This window comes from Solanum stenotomum, chromosome 2 (genome assembly GCF_019186545.1).
Source record: "Solanum stenotomum isolate F172 chromosome 2, ASM1918654v1, whole genome shotgun sequence".
In the NCBI taxonomy this organism is placed as follows: Eukaryota; Viridiplantae; Streptophyta; class Magnoliopsida; order Solanales; family Solanaceae; genus Solanum; species Solanum stenotomum.
Window position 1 is genome coordinate 70271388 of NC_064283.1, and position 21827 is coordinate 70293214.

Consider the following 21827-nt stretch of genomic DNA (forward strand, 5'->3'; position numbering starts at 1 on the left):
TTAAGGGTAAAATAGACATTTTATAGTTAAATTATTATTTAATATAAAAATGTGTCATTCTTTTTGGGACAGATTAAAAAGAAAAATAAATCACATAAATTAGGACAGAAGAAATAATTATTTACTATTGACTTGACATAGAGATTAAGAATAGTACATGATGAAATAATATTACCAAATGCTCTTTTCGTCTCTATTTATTTGTCAAATATTTTCTAATTTAATGTCCCTTTTTATTTGTCATTTTTGGTAAATCAAGAAAAGATAATTTATCTTCCCTATTATACCCTCAATTTATTAACATTGAGTTAATGTCTTTGAAAAATGTACTGACTAAATATTTGAGACCTTATCAATTAATAAGTCTAAAATGGTAAATTCACTATACCAATCAAGTAAGTGTGTCGAGTCAAAATTTAACAAGTAAAAAGGGACGAAGAGAATATATGTCATCTAAACATTGAAAAAGGAAGTATTCAAGTACTTAATAGGGTAAAATTGATACAATATGTTAAATTATTGATTGATTTTATAAATTAGACAATTATCGTTGAACAATCTAAAATAATATAATAAATAAATAAAAATAAACACAGGAATTATATAATATATTCTAAATTATATAAATATTGTTTACGCTATAGAACTGAAATAATAAAAGTCTGTTGAGCAGAAAACATGCATTATATTTGTCAGAGGAAAAAAAAGAAAATATATATTCACAATTCCTATTTTTTTTGGTTTACTTGGTAATCCGCTCCTCAAGTTGTTACGCTCTACAATACTTATCATTTCATAAAATCAATGCATAAATTATCATATTGTTCCTTTTTTACTCTTGTAGTTATTAACTTTGAAAATATACATTTGACCAACTTAGAAAAGTTAAATAAATGATTCATGTTAATTGGTTAAATTAATTAATCAAAATAGATTAATTCATATACATTAATTGAAAACTTGAGTTCCAAAAAAATTAAATAAGGGTAGAATGGTAAAGTTACATCATTTCTTAAGGCAAGTGCAAAATAAAAATGTGATATATGAGGGAGTATAATTATTGATCAGTGGATCTATAAATTTTGTGTATTTGAAAATTGGCAACCGTAAACATGTATTTATAAAAGGAACATCCGAACATGGAAATATGCGATTTATTAATACAATCTCTTTGGACATTTTGATATCTTATTTATTAGCATGATTTGCTCATTTGGTAAGATTATAAAAATTGAGAAAAATTTGATAGTTTTCATAACTTGTGATGTTTTCATGTTTATAAAAATAATATTATATCCGTCCACTTTTAATTGTCATAGTTTCCTCTTTAGAGTCAAACGATAATAACTTTAACTAATATTTTACGATGTATTTTCCATCATATTGATATGCAAAAAATTACAATTTATAGTACTTTTCGTATAGTTTTAAATATCTAAATTTTTTGTTTAAAACATCGAATTAATGTAATCTAATTTCACATTGTAAATTAGTCAAATTATCTTTCGAAAAACGCAATTTGACAATCAAAAAGTGGACGGAAGGAGTAGAGTACAATTTATAGAAAAAACTTCTTAAATTTTGTATCAAGTCAAATTATATCGCATAAAGTAATACTGATCACGAAGGGAATAGTATCTTTGACCTTACTACTTCATAGCTTGCGCGTTAGGTTTGCTGCAAGCCTTGTAACAACCAAATTTTACATGTAAAGCGAGTCCGTGTAGACCAAAATAAAGAAAGTGTATACAAGTTTGATTTCTTTGAATTCTATTTTTTTTTATATATAACTTTTTGTTCTCCATATGTTTCATTTATGTAGCACTTTTCTTATAATTTATTTTTAAAAATATTGACATTTTTTACATTTGACAGTCGGAATAAGATTTTTGGTCACGATTATTAATAAAAAAAATTGTTTTGATTTTTGTGATACACGACTCAATATATTACCTCTATAATTAAAATTGTGTGTTTCTTGGTTCCTTTATATAAAAATTAAATTATTTTTAGGAATATATTATCCTCATACATGGAGTAATTCATAAAAAAATAAAATTATTTGCACTAAAGTTGTTAAATTATTTTATAACAAAAGATCACTTAATCTTTTTAATATAAATATCACAAAAATTGCTAAACTATTAATTTTCTATTATAAAAAAATCACCCAACTTTGCTTAAGTATCACATAAAGTAATTTTTTAATTATAAAAATTAATAATTTTAATTACACTAAAATAAAATCAAATGAGTAAGGTTAGTCCACCGACTAGTCTTTTGTCTTGTCTATTTTCTCCCGTCAAAATTAAACCAACCTTTGAATTATTTTCTATTTTATTTTTTCAACCTAACATCTTTAGTCAAAAATAAAATAAAAAATCTAGTCTAAACAAACCTTCTTAGCACCCCTTTTTTGCCCCATTCCTGTTCAACACTTCACAATTTTTCTTAGTCAATATTCAATTTAGCTCACACGTTCATGAAATATTTTCTTATTAAAATTATAATACATAGTTTTGATAGTACTATACTTCAATTATATTAAATATTGAACGTTGAACCGCGTGACATCAACAAACTCACATATATATACACATTAACTCCCTACAAACTCTTATTAATTTCTATAACTTGCAAACAATAAAATCATAAAACCAAACTCATTTCCAAAGATTTAATTTCAAGTTCAAGTTAAGCTTTGTTTCTTTTTGTTGCTGTAATATAAAAACAATGATTTCAACATGGAGGAAGAAAAGAGCATCGAGGAGTAACTCAAAGAAACAAATTGAAGAAAAAACCATGGAGTTGTTGATGGTTCCTAGCCATTTCAAGTGTCCAATTTCATTAGATTTGATGAAGGATCCAGTGACGTTGTCGACGGGGATCACGTATGATCGAGTGAGTATCGAGACATGGATTGAAAATGGAAATCAAACATGTCCCATCACTAAAAAAGTGGTGAAGACACTTGAGCCAATTCCTAATCACACAATGAGGAAAATGATCCAAGAATGGTGTGTTGTGAATAAAGATTATGGGATCGAGAGGATCCCAACTCCAAGAATCCCCGTTACCTCATCAGAGGTAACGGTGATTCTTAGGAAGATTGAGTCTTGCTGCAAATTGCAGCAAGGCTCAGAGTCTAGTCGCGAACTAGTAATGAAAATGAGGAAGATGATAAAAGAAAGTACGAGGAATAAACGTTGTTTTATTGCAAATGGTGCAGGGAAGATCTTATCATCTACACTTCTTGATTTTACGGAGAAATCATCCGTTTATGAAGTTGAAACAATGGAAGAAATTTTATCAACTTTGACAATATTATTGCCTCTAGATGGTGAGTCCAAGTCAATTCTTGGATCAAAATCATCTTTAAATTGCATGATTTGGTTCTTGAAATGTGGAAGTTTATCAAGTAGGAGAAATTCAGTGTTTTTGCTTAAAGAAATCATGAGAATGGAAGAAACATGGAGAGTAGAAGAGTTATTAAAGATTGATGGAGGTTTGGAATCATTAGTGAAGTTAGTAAAAGAGCCAATATGTCCTACAACTACAAAAGCTTCTTTATTAACAATTTACCATATGGTTAATTCATCACAATTATCAAATGAGAAAGCAAGATCCAAATTTGTTGATTTGGGGTTAGTGGAATTACTTATAGAGACACTTGTGGATTGTGAAAAGAGCATATGTGAAAAAGTATTGGGAATTTTGGCTAGAATTTGCAACTCACAAGAAGGAAGAAAAAGGGCTAATAATTATGCCTTAACTATTCCTGTTTTGATCAAGAAATTATTGAGAGTTTCAGATTTAGCAACTGAATTTTCAGTTTCAATATTATGGAAGTTATTAATTGAGAAAAGGGATAATGTTGTGCTTATTAATGAAGCACTTCAAGTTGGTGCATTTCAAAAGTTATTGTTACTAATACAAGTTGGTTGTAGTGAAAATACTAAGGAGAAGGCAAGTGAGTTGTTGAAATTGTTGAATTTGCATAGAGGTGAGGTAGAATGTATTGATTCTTTGGACTTGAAGAACCTAAAGAGGCCATTTTGAACATTTAGTTTAGTTGATATTATGTGTATACATTCATTTTTCATATTTCAATGTACAAAATTGAACAAGGAATAATAAGTTATGAATATTCTTTTGGATATAACTTTGTATTCTTCTTTTTTACTTATAGAAGTTTATGTTGAACATGAATGAAATTTATGTTGTTGGAAAATGGCTATTGTCCTAGTGACTTTGTATGATATTTCGCTCCCTTGTTTTTAGTGTTGACGTAACAAATTATATTTTGGATCTTTTTATAAGTCAATATTATCATATAGAAGTTGTTAAGATAATTTTATATTACGATTTGAGGGGTTGGGATGAATTTTGACACCGTTAGATTATGGTATGAACAATAGATTATGCCTACCACAGTCGCAATCTAAAGAAAAGCTAGTTTGAGTATTGTGCTTAGTGATCGTGGAATAGGAGGCGCGATCTTACCATTGCAATGGCAATACCTTGATCATGATCACGATTAAGCACTCGTTATTTCTTTTAAATTGTATGCACATTAATAAATGATAAAGGATACACACGTACAGAGCGCGAGACTAATAATTACTCTTAGTAATAGTACAATATAAAACTTATGGGTGTGAAGTATAATTTACATAAAATTTAACCCGTTTGAGAAATACAACCCGAATCCAATTTTCAATATGCAAATTACAGTGTTTTAGTAACAAGGTTTTGAGGTACTCATCAATGGAGAACAGAAAATTTGTAGTGAAGGAACTCCTCAAGGACAAGAAACTCTGGTTCGCTTCATTCCTCATTGTCTGGGCTGCTGCTCTCCAGGTAATTTCAATTTCAAGTATGCTGTTGATTGACTACTGAAATTTCACCTTGTTGGCGAGGGTTCGATTCCTCCACCTTGTAGTATCCTCCTCCTATTTGTGTAATTTGTTGGTCAGGGGCACATGATGTGGTTGCAGAGGCAAGATTCTTTCAAGGACAAGTTTGGAAACCTAAATGATGAAGGCACAGATCAACAGGAGCTGGCAGATAATCAATGACCTCGGTAACTACTTATAAGATTTGATATAACTTAAATTACCCATTGATTAGCTGCTTTCTGTTTGAGATGAGTGATTTTTTTGCGATTTCCTTTTGAATGAAACATTAATATGTATGAGATTAACTTAAATTACTAGTGATGGTTTAATAAAGTGATGCATTTTAAGATTGTAATCAATAGTGAGTGTTTCGTAGTGATCAATGAAATTGGTTGAGAACCATGAGGTTTCTGTTCAAATCCCAGCCGGAGACAAAAAGAAAAACAATAGGTGATTTCTTTTCACCTATGCAAGCCTTGGTGACAAAGTTAACGGGTACATGTGTGCTAGTGGGAGGTAGTAGGTACCCCGCAGCATAAGTTGAGTTGCATGGAAACTAGCTCGAACGCCACGGTTGGAAAAAGTGATGCGTTTAAGGCACCTGCAATATGCGATAACATTTATCATGAGATCGACATGAAATATGGTGTACTGTTCTATGAAAGCAACATTTGTATCCTTTTAAGGACAAGAAATGCTAATAAGAACTTATTGATACAGTTGATGACTCTCTCAATGGCCTGTCTAAACTGTACATAACTCCAATTTTTCTTTGTAACTATGCTTGATCCTTTCTAGTTGTGTTGTCAAGTGCAAAATGCTACAGGTTTGCCTGTTGGAGCATAATGCACAAAGTGCAACTGAAGCACGGGTGTATTGAAGTAAAAAAACATTAATTTATGAGATTATATGGGAGAATATGGAAACCGTATTCTTTCTAAACAGTCTTGTCCTCCGGTTAAGTTGAATCGAGTCAAGTTGGGAAATATTCATGTGTCGAGTGGCCGAGTAATCTATATTTTCCAAGTTGGGAAACCATAAAACCTTATGAGTGAAATTTTATGAAAAAACACATTTGGCTTCCATATATGTGTATACATGCGCGCGCGCTCACACACACACACACACAGAGTCAATCACATTCAACCAAAAGAGATATAAAACAGCTACAATCTAAGTGATACAGGAAGTGTGAAGCTGGAATAAATCAAGAATGTCATTGCTCATACAAAGGAAGAAATTAATAACTTAAAGCAGTGGTAGCAACAACAGTACAGAGTTCTCAATTTTTCATTTCCATTTCACCATAGAAAGGTAATCTTGAATGGTATTGTTTCTTCTACATGCTGATAAAGAAGCCAATCATGCCACTAAACCTAGGGAAAATATACATATAAGATATATATTCAAGCTTTGGATTGTTTATGTATATCTTCTCAAGAGAATATAATTTGCAATAAGGAAAAAGAATCAAGCATAGACGCAAGATTACTCGAACACATTACTGTAAAATTATAGCAATCGACCGTGAAACAAACATGGAATGATCAGTAGCGGGATTAAGTTCTTGCTGTCTGTGCCTTTCTGGAATTGTAAAGTTTTCATTTCCACTGCGAAAATTAATTTGATGGATTACTACCAAAATTAGTTGCTTATATGATGTCTACATTTCCTTTACAATATCGTAAATAAGGCCAAATATTGTTTGTTTTTATTTACTTTTTCATTGTGGAGATACCTGATTTATAGACAATTCTATATCATTAAAAAATAAACCAGGGCTCCTTAGAGTACTTGGGGCAATCCAATGTTTCCAAGTATTGTGGAGTAACTTAGTGTCCTGATTAATTTTCTTTTTTATGTTTTCAAGTAGTCCAAAGATGTTTCTTTTCTAATCTATTCAGATTGTCTTTACTGAACGATTTTGTATTTTGATTATAATAATTAGTCAGCATCTATCACTGCTCCTTTTATTTCTGCTCGACATTCAAATACCTTTTATCTGAAATATATATGCATATATATTTTTGATGACCAAACCTTGAGGAAAATTTCATGCTTGGTAGAGTTGAATCAAACTAATGGCTTAGCATGTGTATTTTGTTGTTCGACTGATTTGTTATGTTATGTTTTGTCAATAATGCATCTTTTCTAGATAATAGAAAAACAATCCATGTTTGCTTCTCTTTAAAGGTTGAATCTCTGGAAATAAGGCAATGATTGCACATGAGCTATATACATATAGAGGTAATATTCTTGAAATACTGGAAATAGTCATAGATAATGTGGTATTTTACTCTTGAAGCAGTTTGAGATTTTGTTCAGTTTGCAGCANCTTGGGGGCTGGGGCAATCCAATGTTTCCAAGTATTGTGGAGTAACTTAGTTTCCTGATTAATTTTCTTTTTAATGTTTTCAAGTAGTCCAAAGATGTTTCTTTTCTAATCTATTCAGATTGCCTTTACTGAATGATTTGGTATTTTGATTATAATAATTAGTCAGCATCTGTCACTGCTCCTTTTATTTCTGCTCGACATTCAAATACCTTTTATCTGAAATATATGTGCATATATATTTTTGACGACCAAAACTTAAGGAAAATTTCATGCTTGGTAGAGTTGAAACAAACTAATGGCTTAGCATGTGTATTTTGTTGTACGACTGATTTGTTATGTTATGTTATGTTCTGTCAATAATGCATCTTTTCTAGATAATAGAAAAACAATCCATGTTTGCTTCTCTTTAAAGGTTGAATCTCTGGAAATAAGGCAATGATTGCACATGAGCTATATACATATAGAGGTAATATTCTTGAAATACTGGAAATAGTCATAGATAATGTGGTATTTTACTCTTGAAGCAGTTTGAGATTTTGTTCAGTTTGCAGCATGTGGTTATATTTCCTCTTGAATTCCTTGCTTAGGTTGATCAGTTGTGGGTGTTCTTGATAAAAATGTTGTCATTTGAACCTCTTGGTGTCATTAACTAGACTTTTTAACGTTCAAATCGGGTTATCCTTTTTTACTGGTTTACCCTATATAAGCAAATGGTTGCTGACTTGCTGCAAAATCTCAGTTTAGAAGGGTCTGACCTCAACACTTCAGGTTTCTCAACATTAGCATATAGTTCCACAAGATATTATGTCCTTCATAAATCAACATTGTCTCTGTTTTGAACTTGAAATATGATGTAAGCTTCAAGCCTAAGTTCCTCAGAAACAAGCTTTTAGATCATTCATACATTGATTCTTATCTTTTTTTTTCCTTTACATGGTTGCAGTAGTACTAGAAAAACAGTAGAGAGCAATACTGGAAACGGTACCACAAAGAGAAGCTTCAGTTGCTTACTACTCACAGATGATAGATAAACAGGAGAAACTATTGGCCTCCACTTTTTGGATCCTGAACTCTCATTAGTTACTTCAATGTACGTTTTATCAGACTCTCAATCCTCAGGTCTCTTGTTTATGAACTCACGTTTGGTTCGTCTTATGGTATCAATTACCTCTTCTAAGATGCTATGAAGTAGTCTACTTTTGATATGTAAATGAAGGACTACAATGTTCTGCTAAACCAATATTTGATATTGTAATCTTATGTTTTGGTTTATTTAGAGAAAGAAGAGGGATTCTTCTTTGCTTAAGGTGATTCACTTTGTAATAACTAAGTTCACCCTTTCACAAAATTGACAGAATTGTTATTTAATGATATGTTCATTCTCAGTAATTTTCTGATTTTGAGCTTGGCATAATGATTTCCTTCAAGCAATTTATGTAAAACATTAGTTCGTTATAAAAGATAAATGTTGCTGAGTTTTTTCTTTGTCCAAGGAATTTACATGGCGTAAGATTTGCATACTCCCCACCCTCTCGAGACCAGAGGAGGACCTGCGTGGTGGGTTGGGGTGCACGTGCACTAATAACTTTGAAAAAAAATATAGTATACATGTGTATATACCTTGAAGAAAAAAGACTTATAATCTTGTATTTATCAAATGTTTCTGGTGCACCCAAGGGTGTGACCTAGTGATCAATGAAGTGGTTGAGAATTCTGAAGTTTCAGCGGAGACAAAAAATACTAGGTGATTCTTTCTATCTATCCTAGCCTTGTGGACAGAGTTACTTGATATTTGTTGTAGGTGGGTGGTGGCAGCCTGGCAGATATCCTATGGAATTAGGTGTCGAAAGTTGGCTTGGACATCACGCTCATATATATATATATATATATATATATAAGAAGAGTGAATAAATTCACTCCTCTTTCGACACGTGGCACCAAAAAAAAGGAGAGGGTTGAAAGTAAGTGTGAATGTGAGGGTATTTTGGGTATTTAAAAATACCCTCACATTCACACTTATCTACTAAAAAAAATATATATAAGTAGTAGATTTAAATATATTTAAAAATAATATAAGTAATACTATGCTTAGTATGCTTAAAAATAGTAAAAATTACATAAAAAGTACTACATATCATATTACAATAATTAACAATTATTTGACACTTTCAATTCTATCAATGCCATATAAATTAGGATAAAAAAGGTAACATTTATATTCAAACCAAAAAAAAGGAGAGGGTTGAAAATAAGTGTGAATGTGAGGGTATTTTGGGTATTTAAAAATACCCTCACATTCACACTTATCTACAAAAAAAAAAAGATATATATATATAATATAATGTATAATATAAGTAGTAGATAAGTGTGAAAGTGAGGGTATTTTGGGTATTTAAAAATACCCTCACATTCACACTTATCTACTAAAAAAAATATATATAAGTAGTAGATTTAAATATATTTAAAAATAATATAAGTAATACTATGCTTAGTATGCTTAAAAATAGTAAAAACTACATAAAAAGTACTACATATCATATTACAATAATTAACAATTATTTGACACTTTCAATTCTATCAATGCCATATAAATTAGGATAAAAAAGGTAACATTTATATTCAAAAATAATACAAGTAATACTATACATTACAATAATTAATAGCTTAAATATTTAAAAGTTATATAAAATATTTGATTGACTCTCTAAATTCTATTGGTACCACATAAAATGGATTATATGATAAACATATATTGTTTGAAATTGACGAAAAAGTACCTATAAATTACAATAATTAACAAAAAAATTGTCGGCTCCAAAAAATCTATCAATTAAGAACATATATTGTTTCAAATTGACGAAAACGAAACTGTAAATTACAATAATTAACAAAAATATTCTCTCGACTCCAACAAATCTATCAATTAATGCCACATAAATTGGGACATGGAAAATAACATATATTCTTTAAAAATTAAGTTCAAAATGTACTATAAAATACAATAATTAACAACTTAATATAGTAAATAGATATATAAAAAATGGTTAATATTTGAAATTTTGCATGTGCCACGTAAATTAGAACAAAGAGAGTAATAAATATTATTTTCAAAATTCTGTAAAAAAAAAGGTACTACAAATCACAATAGCTAACAATTTAAAATATTTTTAGAATCATGTAAAAATTTCAATAACTTCTCAAATTTCATAATATATGACATAAGAAGAGGGAATAACCAATATATTTATAAAAAGAAATGACATATAAAATGAAATGGAGAGAGTATTAGTTTTTGAAAATGGAAAAGGACAAAACACATATAAAATTAAAAGACATATAAAAAAAAGTTGGTTTAACTCTCAAACATAAAACGTAACATATGTTATTAAAAACTTTAATAAAAAGTACTATAATTTACAATAAATAATAACTTAAAATATCTACAAGACAACAAAAAAAAGACTAATTTTTGTACTGCTTGTGTCACATAAATTAGGATTGGGATGATTTTAAAATTTTAATTTTGGTTATACATTATAAAATAGCCGAAAAACTGAATGATATAATTTTTTAAAAATAATCGAATGAATCGTCCTATCGATAACCCTAATGTTACTTCTTCTCTGTTTATTTTTACTTAAATTTAGAAAGATATGTTCCATTTCTACGCTCAATCTTATCGCTACATTTATTTGCTATTTGAAATTGAAATTAAAAAGACAAATGACAAATAAGTTTTTATATTAGCTCACTTATGAGCAAAATATATTATAACAATCTTTACTAATTTTATAACAATACATAAACTATATTCTCTCCGTCCCATATTAGATGGGCACGTCCAACTTTACACGGTAATTAAGAAATCATTAATACATTGGAAGACTTCACCATTTTGCCCTTTGTTTATATCAATGCACATTGAAATGAGTTACAAAAAATACACATACAATATAGGAATGGTCATATTAATTGTAGGGGTAAAATGGAAAATAATTAATTAATTCTATCCTAATTTAATAAGTGCTCAAATAATATGAAAAAAATTTTTTTAGTAAGATTCTCATCTAATATGGGACGGAGAGAGTAACAATATAACTTTATTAATGTTGGGAGCTTTCTTTACTAGTATATATATATATGTATGTATGTTTCTGGTCATTGAAATCTCTGTAAAATTATAGACAAAACCAATTTGTTTTATTTAGCATAATCAAAAAGTTTGTACAACATATGGACCAATTTTTCAAACCATTAAAGGTTTAAATTAATCGGTTTATTTATTTTTATAAACACTAATAATTACTCAAAAAAGCATTTGATGAAAATTTCGTCACTTTGTGTAACCAAGATTCCCCACTTTTTATTAACAAGAAAAAGCAACAAAAAATAAAATGTAGAGAGAAAAAGGGGCCAAAATCCCATCAAATCTAATCAAGAAAATCATAACAAATGCTAATCATGAAAATTAGCTGTTATTGCAAAAAATCATTCCCCTTTTTCTTGGGTGAAAATCATCATTTACCAAGATTTGCTTTGCTGGATTTTATATGATCCATTAAGAAAATAAAATAAAATGAAATGTTTAAAGGACAACAAATATTAATTAATTTCTAATTTCTTTTTAAAATTCACTACCATAATTCATTGTGCTATTTGCACGGCGGAAAATGAGCATGCTAGACATAATTTTTATTTATTTTGTAGTAAAAAAAAGATTACTATGATGATATTATTATTAAGGGATAATAGCAATTTTAGTCCCTCGCTTCTTTAATCTTTGTAATATTTGACTAAATACATTTAACGTTTAATTAATTAAAATGTGTGTTTTAGTCCCTTGATGTAGGAATTATATTATATCTGTCCTATTATTGTTTTTAAAACAATATTATCGTCTAATGGAATTTATAACATAAGTTTATCATAACACATGAGTAATTAACCATTGAAACAACTAACAATTATGGTAAATTTGTGAATATTTACTAGTAAAAGGAGCAAAAGTATATATTTGAATTAATTAAAGATTAAAAATGTTTAATTAAATAACACAAGAATCACAATAAATAATCTTATTATTATTATTATTATTATTATTATATAATTAATAAATAACCTACGATTTTTCAAATCTATTTATGTACGATAAACGGATAAAGACATTTGAAGTATGTAATTTTTCTTCAAACGTAATAATTAGCTTTATTGAAATGTTAAATCAGTTTGACTAATAATTACTAACCGGCTAATTACTAAGCTAATTACTAATTGTGTAACACAAGTTGTAAATTGTTTTGAAACAGAAAATCCATGTAACACAAGTTGTAAAGTGCATGCAAAATTAAGTCAAATAATTTTTAAAAAAAGTCAATATTGATAACTTATAAAACTATTTTGTCAAGATTTCATTTCATAATAAAGTAATTTTTTCATGCTTTAGCAGCCTAATAAAACAATAACATATTTGGCTTAATTGATTAAAAATAGTTGATAAGTATTATTATAATAACTAATAATAAAAGCTTGAAATTAATTTATAAATAAATAATTATATGTGTAAATTGAAATAGATTATAAACATGTTGGTATTTCCTGTTTCCTGTTAAATGGTTGAGACATCATGTCTTTGTTTTATGCTTTTTGGTGTTTGCCTTAGGAGACTGAAAATAACTAGAGATCTTAGCAAAAATATAAATGTAAAACTATTTTTGCAAGGAAAAAAAAATAGAATAAATTGTACGACAAAACTATAATACAGAGGGAGTTAAAATTTAAAGTTATTTTCCAAATTAACAAAAAAATAGTACTCCCTTCGTCCCTATTTAGTTGTCCATATTTCCTCTTTTAGTTGTCCATTTTAACAAATCAAGAAAGGACAACAATTTTTTTCCTATTTTACCTTTATTTAAAGTGAAAAGTTATCACAAAATAAAGTAAATAAACTTATGAACTTTCAAGCATTGATTAGTTATCTTGAGTGAATTTATTTTGGAAGTAAATTGTACTATTAGGGTAAAATTGTAACTNGATATACTATAATCTTATATATGACATATATTATATATCCAAAGGGTACATGACGTTATTCTATTTTAATTGATAAAATGAGATTAAGAAGAAAAAAAATATTTCCTACCTTTTTATTTGTTAAAGTGATTTTAGAAGAAAGAAAACAAGAATAGTGTTCTTCAATAATATTTTAATTAGGACGAAGATGTGTTTAAAAAGAAAAAATATATATTTATTCGGAAAAGGGCATTTTTGACCCATTTTGTAACTATAGGGGCATTTCTGGACCAAAGTATTGACGGTAAGGGCATTTTTGAGCCAAATTATAAAGGGATGACATTTTTGTTCCTTTCACATAATTTAAGGGCATTTTTGAACCAAAGTATTAATGCTAAGGACATTTTTGAGCCAAACTATAAACGAAAGGCATTTTTGTTCCTTTCACATAGTTTAAGGGCATTTTTGACCCTTTTCCCAAAATAAAATATTGGAGTGCTAGTAATCCAGACATATTAAATGTCCATCCCTTTTTTTCTTCTCACTATGTGAGTGCTCTCTGACAGTCTTAGCCTCAAAAACTGCTTTTTTTTGTCTTTAGATGCCTCACTTAAATGTTCACGTGTAGAAATGTTTGATTAATTGAGTTTATAACATTTCAAATATGAAATTATAATATTTAAATCTTATTTTACGTTATAATAATGACCTTGATATATTTTTTCTTGAGTCTAGTATTTATCGAAAATCAAAGATCTGACGAAACACTAAATTTTGTTAACGGTTATTAAATACATACAAAATATACATATAATCAAATAAATTAGAGTTGTTTTTATTTTATTTTTGCATACTTATTGTTGACACCCAATTTTGATCGACCCATAATCTTTTCAGAAGTGCTATTCGATTAAATATGTATTATATTTTGTGTTTAAAATGTTAATCAATTTTATCTAAATAAGTATATATTTATTATAATTTGCCAATATTGTTATAATTAAATTATTTTTATTATTGTTAAATTATTATATTTATCGATAGTTAAACTCAAAATACTTATTTTACTCAAATGTATTAAAATTTAAGTGTGAAAATATTATAATATGTGTAGTATTTTATTAATTGAATAACATTTTCTTAATGTTCCACCAAATCATTTAAATTTCAGCCTATTCTGTTCTAATTCTTTTCTATTCTAGACTATTTATTTCTAATTATTTTTTTACAATTATAGCCATTTATTGATTTCAATTATGGCCTATTCCAATCCAATTCTCAAGACCCATTCTTTTAAAATCTCGTCCGTCCATCGCTTTGATCAAATCGAACAACTAATCCTAGCCGCTCAAGCCATCGTATCCAATGGTCCAAATTCGTTCCACCCAACCTATCTATTCTAAATCCAAAAGGAGTTGTTAGGTCATTCACAAAACTCGTTTTGAGAAAAAATGGATCGCGACACTTATTGTTTTAGGGTAGTATTTTCATACGACATGAAGTCGTTAATTAACTTCACATAATAATATCATTATTTATAAAATCAACCCTCATTTCTAGTTAATAACATATTAGTCACGTATTTGCAATACATTACATTGGATATTATTTTGAAAACTCTATTTTAAGATAAAAAATTCAGTTATTTATTCCAAAGTTCTAAAATATTTCTTTCATTTCTTATAGAAGTTTTGAATTTTTTCTTTACCATCTTCAATTTTATATTATGTGAAACAAAATAATAATAAAATTAACTATTAAAATTTTTTGAGCTTCTATATTGTGGGTGCCTAAAACTAAACACTTTATTAATTTCACCGTCAAGCTATCTATATATAAAATTACACTAAATATATCATTAAAACATAAAATATATATGTATTATAAAAATAGAATTTAAACCCAATAAATTATCATAAAATTTCAAATCTTAACCCATAATATTCAAATACTACAACCATGACTCTTGATATTTATCCCCAAATAATACTTTTCCTTTTTTAAATAATATTTTTTTAGTACAAAATCTCCATACAAAAATAATTTTTTTTATATATATATATAGAGTTTTTCCAAAAGACAAAGACGGCCGCCTCCATAACTCCGAAAGCATTTGCCGAAATTGGCGGGAAAAATCAACAGTTGAAACCTAACAACTACGCCTGACATGGGCCCCTATTTAAATGATCAGACGGCCATCATTCCTTCACTTTCCCACTGCTTTTTTTATAAAGAAAAAAAATAAAACTCTGTTTTCCACTTCTACTCAAAAAAAAACAAAAATCACCTTCTTCCTCTTTTTCTTCCACTTCACTAAAACTCCACAAAAAAATGGTTAGTATATCAATTAAATTTCATATTTATATGTTTTAAATTTGATGTTATTCGTAATTGTTTTAGATTTTAAACTGTTATCAGATCTTAAATTTTCAATTTCAATGATACGATTGTTGTTTTTGTGAAGCTAATTGGAGGTAAAATTCGAGTGATGAACGGAGAAGATTGGATTGAGAATTTGCTGAATATAAAGTTTTTCGAATCGTGTGGATATCACAGAGAATTGAGAAGAAATGAGAAGAATATGTTTTGTATTGATTGTAATCTCTGTTTCTGCAAACACTGCGTATCTTCTTCGTCGCATTGCTTCCATGAATGGCTTCAAATCTGCAAATACGTTTATCATGATGTTGTTAGACTTCATGAGATTCAGAAACATCTAAATTGTTCTGAAATTCAGGTATGTTTTTTTTTTTATTATTGAATTCATTGGTTTTTACTTGTTGAGATTCAATTTACGTAAATTTTGATCAATATTTTAAAATATATTTTTTTGTATGATTATAATTTATAGTAATACTTTTCTATGATTTTTGAATGTTGATCTAATTTAATTTTAAAATTTTAGTTAAGTTGATTAATTAGTCAATTCATGCATGTTTGTTTTTCTAATGATATCTTAATTTTTGGTTTTTGTGTGTGTTAAAAATGAATTTGAGTTCTAGCCTCACTAACACTCTAAAAAAAAGCCCAAAATATATTTATAGAATCAAGTTTTATAAGGTAATTAGGTAAATTTATAGGATAAATATTGATGATGATTTAATATGGCAATTACCTTGATATCACATATTATAGTTTAATATTTTTGGTAGAATCAAGTCTTATTAAATAATAATAATTACTATTATGGTAAATTTCTATGATAGATATTGATTGGTGATTTAAAATGGTACTTAACTTACATGTAGAATATTTACATGTAAATTCTTATTATAGATAGAGATATTGATTGATTTAAAATGGTAATTAACTTAGATCACATTGCCAATAATGTTCCATGGTGAAAAGACAAACTTTAATAAGATATTATTATTATTTTAAATCGATTTTATTCATATATTTTCTTTTCTTCAAAAAAATCACTTTTTAGTGGTATAGTTAGCATTTTAAGTATTAATTCGTCCAAATGTAGTGTATTTACAACAAATATAGAGCTAGAAATAAAGAAAAAAAAATCAGAATCATTGTAGTATATGTACTAATTAATTAAAGAGAGATAGAAACTTAATTAGTTTGCTCACTAAACAGCCCTAACAAAAATATAAAATAATTTGTTATAATTAAAATGTACTATTATATCAAGTTAAATATCTTTTTCAATTCTTTTTGATATAAAATTTATAATGGTCTTGTATAGTAACGTAGTAATGCATTACGTCTCTTTATTTTATCAAGTTTTTATTTTAATATCTTAAATTATAACTAATTTTAATTATTCAGACTAGAAAATTACTACTATATGATTGTAAAGTTATAATTAATATTTAAAAAAGTTCATTATTTTCTTATATAGTCAGACATTAGGTATGTTCATTTTGTAAATATTAGGGAAAAATGAAATATATTCGAACTTTGACCGAGATTGCTGTAATAATATCGAACTTTGGAAAGGACCTTTTAACCCCTGCACTATTTAATAGTGTATTTTAAAGTTATATATGTGTCCACGTGGACATCATATATATTGTGTCATTATAAATAGTAATGTGTCCATGGGGCACATATACCTTTAAAATACACTATTAAATAGTGTAGGGGGTAAAAGCTCCTCCATAAAGTTTGGTATCGTAATAACAATTTCGGCCAAAATTTGAGTATTTTTTAGACCCTTTTCCCTAAATATTATAATCTGTAAAAAAAAATCAAATAATGTACGGATTAATTAGTACTAAATTTTACACGATAATTATATATGCTTATTCACTCCTAATGTATATCCTATATGAAATTTGATATTCTTTTTTTGTTTAGTGAAACTACATGTTTTTTCCCCATTAATTACAATGTTATTCAAATAATAATTTGTGAGGTATAAATTTTGTAACTAAACATAAATTTTTTGGCGTGTATATAAAAATTTATCACTAATCTTATTTAATTATAAATTATCACAAATATTTGTTAGCTACGATCAATTTAGGTGTTAAGTCTAGTACTAATTTCAATTTTTTTCAGTATATATTTTTATCTAATTATATTTTAATTATTAATTTTGCAGACTTACAAGATTAATGGTGAAAAAGCTATACATCTAAATCCACGTCCTCAATCTAAAGATAACAAAACTTCAAAATTAAAGGGGAATGTAACTTGTGAAGCTTGTGGGAGACACCTTCAAGATTTACCAAATCGATTTTGCTCCATTGCTTGCAAAGTAAATTTTTTCTACTTCACCACATTTTTAATATTTGATTTCATTTTCGTCGATTTTATTTGCTTATTAATGAAATTCATTTCTATGAAAATTCATTCTAGGTATCCATCGATGCAAATATTTGCAAAGAACGTCAGAAGAACTACATCTCCAATCAAATTACGAAATTTGATCACTCAAATGAAAATGAATCTTGTATCTCTTTGAATGAGTCATCGGAGGTAATTCAAACATGGTGCATTTCACCTTTGAAACTAAAGAAGAATTTGCACAAAAGGAAAGGTGTTCCTAGAAGAGCTCCTATACGTTAAATATCGATCAAATAACACTACAAGAAAACTGTGAATTACATCAGGATTTTCTTGGGGATTGGTATGAAAATTTGCAGGCTACGAATTTTCATACTAATCTCCAGAAAAATTCCCAAATTCACACTTTTCTTGTAGTATGAAAGTCATTAACGTCCTTACTAGTACCTTACTAGTAAAGCAAAGGCTCATTGACTATGAAAGAGTGTGATGAAAAGATCGATCACTATATCAACTTATGAAAATTGACCACAAATAGTGATGGTGAATATTAATTCAACGATCTTTCAATTTTATTTTATATTTTAAGTATTGTTTCTAGTTGGGATGTACATGGACATATGATAATAATAATGTCAATCTATTATACTAAAAGTATTCAATTATATATTGAATGACAATCATTTTGCAAAAATAGTCCACAATTTTGGGTTTTAGTTGGGTTGGTCGGTTTGTGATCCCCACCTTTTTGTCTGAGTAATAACAATTTTTAGTGGTTGAATAGTATAAAAATGGGGTCTTGACAGGCTTAATATTCTGCCTTTTGCATATCTATATACATTATTAATTTATTTTTTTGATAATATCAATATTATAATTAGAAAAATACTACTTTTAAGTTAAAATATTATTTTTGCCATAGTTCCTTGTATGGATCTGTCATATCATATGATTCTCATTTTGTCAGCTCAAAGATGTAAACACATCAATTTAAATTATCATGGTTAAATAAAAAAGAAAAAGGAACTTTAGATTCAAATATATGATATGCATGTGTCGATTTGATCTAAATATCGAATGTGAATTAATTTAATTTAATATAAATCGTTGATCAATTTCTTTTTTGAACAACAATATAACTTTAGAGAAAAAAAGGAACTTTAGATTCAAATATATGATCTGCATATGTTGATTTGGTGTAAATATTATGTATGAATTAATGTAATCCAATATAATAAATTGTTGATGGTTTTTTTTTTTTTTTTTTGGAATTTTATCATGTATGTATTCATAGTATCTAGTCTTTTTTTAAACCCTTAGAAAACCAATAATTATTATACATCTACTTTTACTATAGTACTTCATTTAAATGTATCGCAAATTTTGTAGTTCCATTTGCGATAACGATATTCATAATTTATATAGAATCAACACCACTTTTTAGAGTTTTGGAGTCAAAAAACCAAAATTTGAGATTATCTTAATTTTTGTGTGTGTATTATTTTTTGAATTTTTTAGAATATGATTTATCGACCCTATTTGACCCATAATTTTATGAGTCCACTCATAACGATCTAGTGAATGATACTCATAGATTATACAAGATCAACACCATTTTTCTTGGAGTTTGAGGATTTTCACATCGAAACAAGACTCACTTTATTAGATTTAGTCAATTTAAGTGTGGATGGGGATCCTCCAATAGATTTTACTTAATTGCATTTGAATGCCTCGATGATTTTCAAAATCTTTCTATTTTTATTCATAGCAAGGTTGCTCATTATATTGATTTATTTAATTTATACATACATTCGAAATTCTTCTTAAACAACATCGAATTAAATTATTAATTTAAAATATAATAAGATCAATTAGCGAGATTTTTAACTAATGCATATAATTGCGTACTTAAAACATTATAGAAGAATACATATCTCACTATTATATAATATTATTTACTACTAATATGTAATAATTCTACGTATCTTTTTTCATGAAAGGTTTCAATTTATCATATTTTAAGTACTAAAAGGAAAAACATATCACGTGAAATGGTTTAATTATTTTTACTACATTAATCATTTCAATACTAAAATGAAATATTTGGCATAGATGTTACTCTTAAAGAATAAGAATCTTGAAATAATGGTAAAGTTGTATTCATGTGGCCTATAGGTTAAGAATTTGAACAGTAAAAGTAACCAGTAGTACTTGTATTAAGATGGATTGTCTACATCACATCTCTTAGATTGCGACTCTTTCCCTAACGTCCTTGACCCTACTTAACACAAGATGTATTGTTCACTGATCTTTTATAGCTCCTATCGATAAAGCATATAATATTTATTTTATTTTATGTGTAACTTAATTAGACCTCCATACCTTCCATGTGCTATTACAAGCTTACAACAATGTTGTGTTCATACTTATTCTCTCATTTGAAAGTGGCAGACAAAAAGAGTACATAAAGAAAAGAAATTCAGAATTTCTGGGACTAGGGTTTTGTGTTGTTTGATTAGTTTTCTACTTTTATGATTTTTTTATTTTTATTTTTTTTGTTTTGAAAGTAAAAAACAGCATGTGATATTAATTATTTTAATGGTAAAACTACATAATGGAGTTAGTAATAATATATGGTTTTATTAACCTAAAATATATAAAACCTGATATGGAGTGACATTGAAGTCCACTTTAATTTGTCTATAATAAGACAAGAACAGTCAATATTTACATTTAATAAAACAAGAATTATCAATTTGGATATATAAAATGTGATACTAAAAACATATAGCATTTGAAGTTGAGTTGAAAAAAATATAGTATTTGAAGTTAAGTTTTTATATATATAGAGAGAGAGATGACTAAATCAAAATTAGTCTAAATCACTAATGTTTTAAATTTTGATAAAACAAAACTAGTTAGTAGATTTAAAAATTAAAACTATATTTTGATATGCAAAGTTTCCAAACTAATTTTCAAAAAATCAATTCAATGTAAAGTCAAACCAAATTTTGGAGAAAAAAAGAATGTCATGGACACATGGCTTATAAGTATATTTTGAAATTTTATTAGCGAAATTTAAAACTACATGATAATAACTATTTATCAATTAAAGGAAAAAAAAAAATAGCCGCTATTCTTACTACTAACTTAAAACATACCTACTTTGAGGGAACAATCGAAAAAAAGAAAGAGAAATTTTCATATAAAGCTATAGCTTCACCTCTAATTATGAAAAAAAGTGATAGTTTGTATCTGCATAATTAGAAGTTGTTCGGTGTACTAGCTCTATAATGGAGTCAGACCCAATCTGTCACGACCCAAAAATGGACGTGATGAAACTCGTCTTAACCCACCAAGACAAGTCAGCCTAAAACTCAACCATTACAATAAAATGCGGAATTTTTTTTTTATAATAAACTCAAATATATCCCCAAAATCTGGTTGTCACGTGTACAAGCCTCTAAAGTATTACAATTGAATCAAAAGAAAAATACAAGTCTCATATGACATTGTTTCTAGAGTAGAACAAGATCATAAATAAGAGTACGAAGGATCGCTGAGAAGACAAACAACTACCTCACAAATCTCCCGGAAGCCTTGGAAAAGAAGAGAATGACAAGTACCACAAAAATCCAGGCTCGTAACCTACAAAAATTTGTAGAAGCAAGGGGTGAGTACCAAACCACGCGGTACTCAACAAGTAAACCTCTAAACACGAGCTAAGGGGATAGAATACAAGTACCCCTTACACCCCAACCGAACCTTCACAACTACAATCTATATAAAACCAGCCCAACCTAACAGTTCACAATTTACAAAGCACATAGCTCAATACAACA

The 21827-nt window shown here is 27.8% G+C and overlaps 3 protein-coding genes across 3 annotated transcripts; all 3 read left to right on the top strand.

Moving 5' to 3' along the window:
- The first annotated feature begins 2603 nt into the window (after window positions 1-2603).
- On the top strand, window positions 2604-4060 carry LOC125854263 (U-box domain-containing protein 21-like). The gene has a single exon (XM_049533759.1). It carries the CDS (start codon window positions 2734-2736, stop codon window positions 4057-4059), a length of 1326 nt encoding a protein of 441 aa, XP_049389716.1. The 5' UTR covers window positions 2604-2733; the 3' UTR covers window position 4060.
- Window positions 4061-4694: 634 nt separating this feature from the next.
- On the top strand, window positions 4695-8615 carry LOC125854264 (uncharacterized). The gene is made up of 3 exons (XM_049533760.1): window positions 4695-4860; window positions 4977-5083; window positions 8177-8615. The coding sequence occupies exons 1-2, from the start codon at window positions 4768-4770 to the stop codon at window positions 5076-5078; spliced, it is 195 nt and encodes a 64-aa protein (XP_049389717.1). The 5' UTR covers window positions 4695-4767; the 3' UTR covers window positions 5079-5083; window positions 8177-8615.
- Window positions 8616-15521: 6906 nt separating this feature from the next.
- Window positions 15522-18345, top strand: LOC125855408 (protein RGF1 INDUCIBLE TRANSCRIPTION FACTOR 1). The gene is made up of 4 exons (XM_049535131.1): window positions 15522-15576; window positions 15707-15979; window positions 17801-17956; window positions 18058-18345. The coding sequence occupies exons 1-4, from the start codon at window positions 15574-15576 to the stop codon at window positions 18265-18267; spliced, it is 642 nt and encodes a 213-aa protein (XP_049391088.1). The 5' UTR covers window positions 15522-15573; the 3' UTR covers window positions 18268-18345.
- Window positions 18346-21827: the final 3482 nt, after the last annotated feature.

What these genes read in the sequence shown, in the direction of transcription:
- LOC125854263 (XM_049533759.1), top strand. Translation starts at nt 2,734, where the DNA reads ATGATTTCAACATGGAGGAAGAAAAGAGCATCGAGGAGTAACTCAAAG.
- LOC125854264 (XM_049533760.1), top strand. Translation starts at nt 4,768, where the DNA reads ATGGAGAACAGAAAATTTGTAGTGAAGGAACTCCTCAAGGACAAGAAA. An exon ending in TCTGGGCTGCTGCTCTCCAG is followed by an intron (nt 4,861 to 4,976) that starts GTAATTTCAATT and finishes TTTGTTGGTCAG; the next exon opens with GGGCACATGATGTGGTTGCA.
- LOC125855408 (XM_049535131.1), top strand. An exon ending in TAAATTGTTCTGAAATTCAG is followed by an intron (nt 15,980 to 17,800) that starts GTATGTTTTTTT and finishes TTAATTTTGCAG; the next exon opens with ACTTACAAGATTAATGGTGA. An exon ending in TTTGCTCCATTGCTTGCAAA is followed by an intron (nt 17,957 to 18,057) that starts GTAAATTTTTTC and finishes AATTCATTCTAG; the next exon opens with GTATCCATCGATGCAAATAT.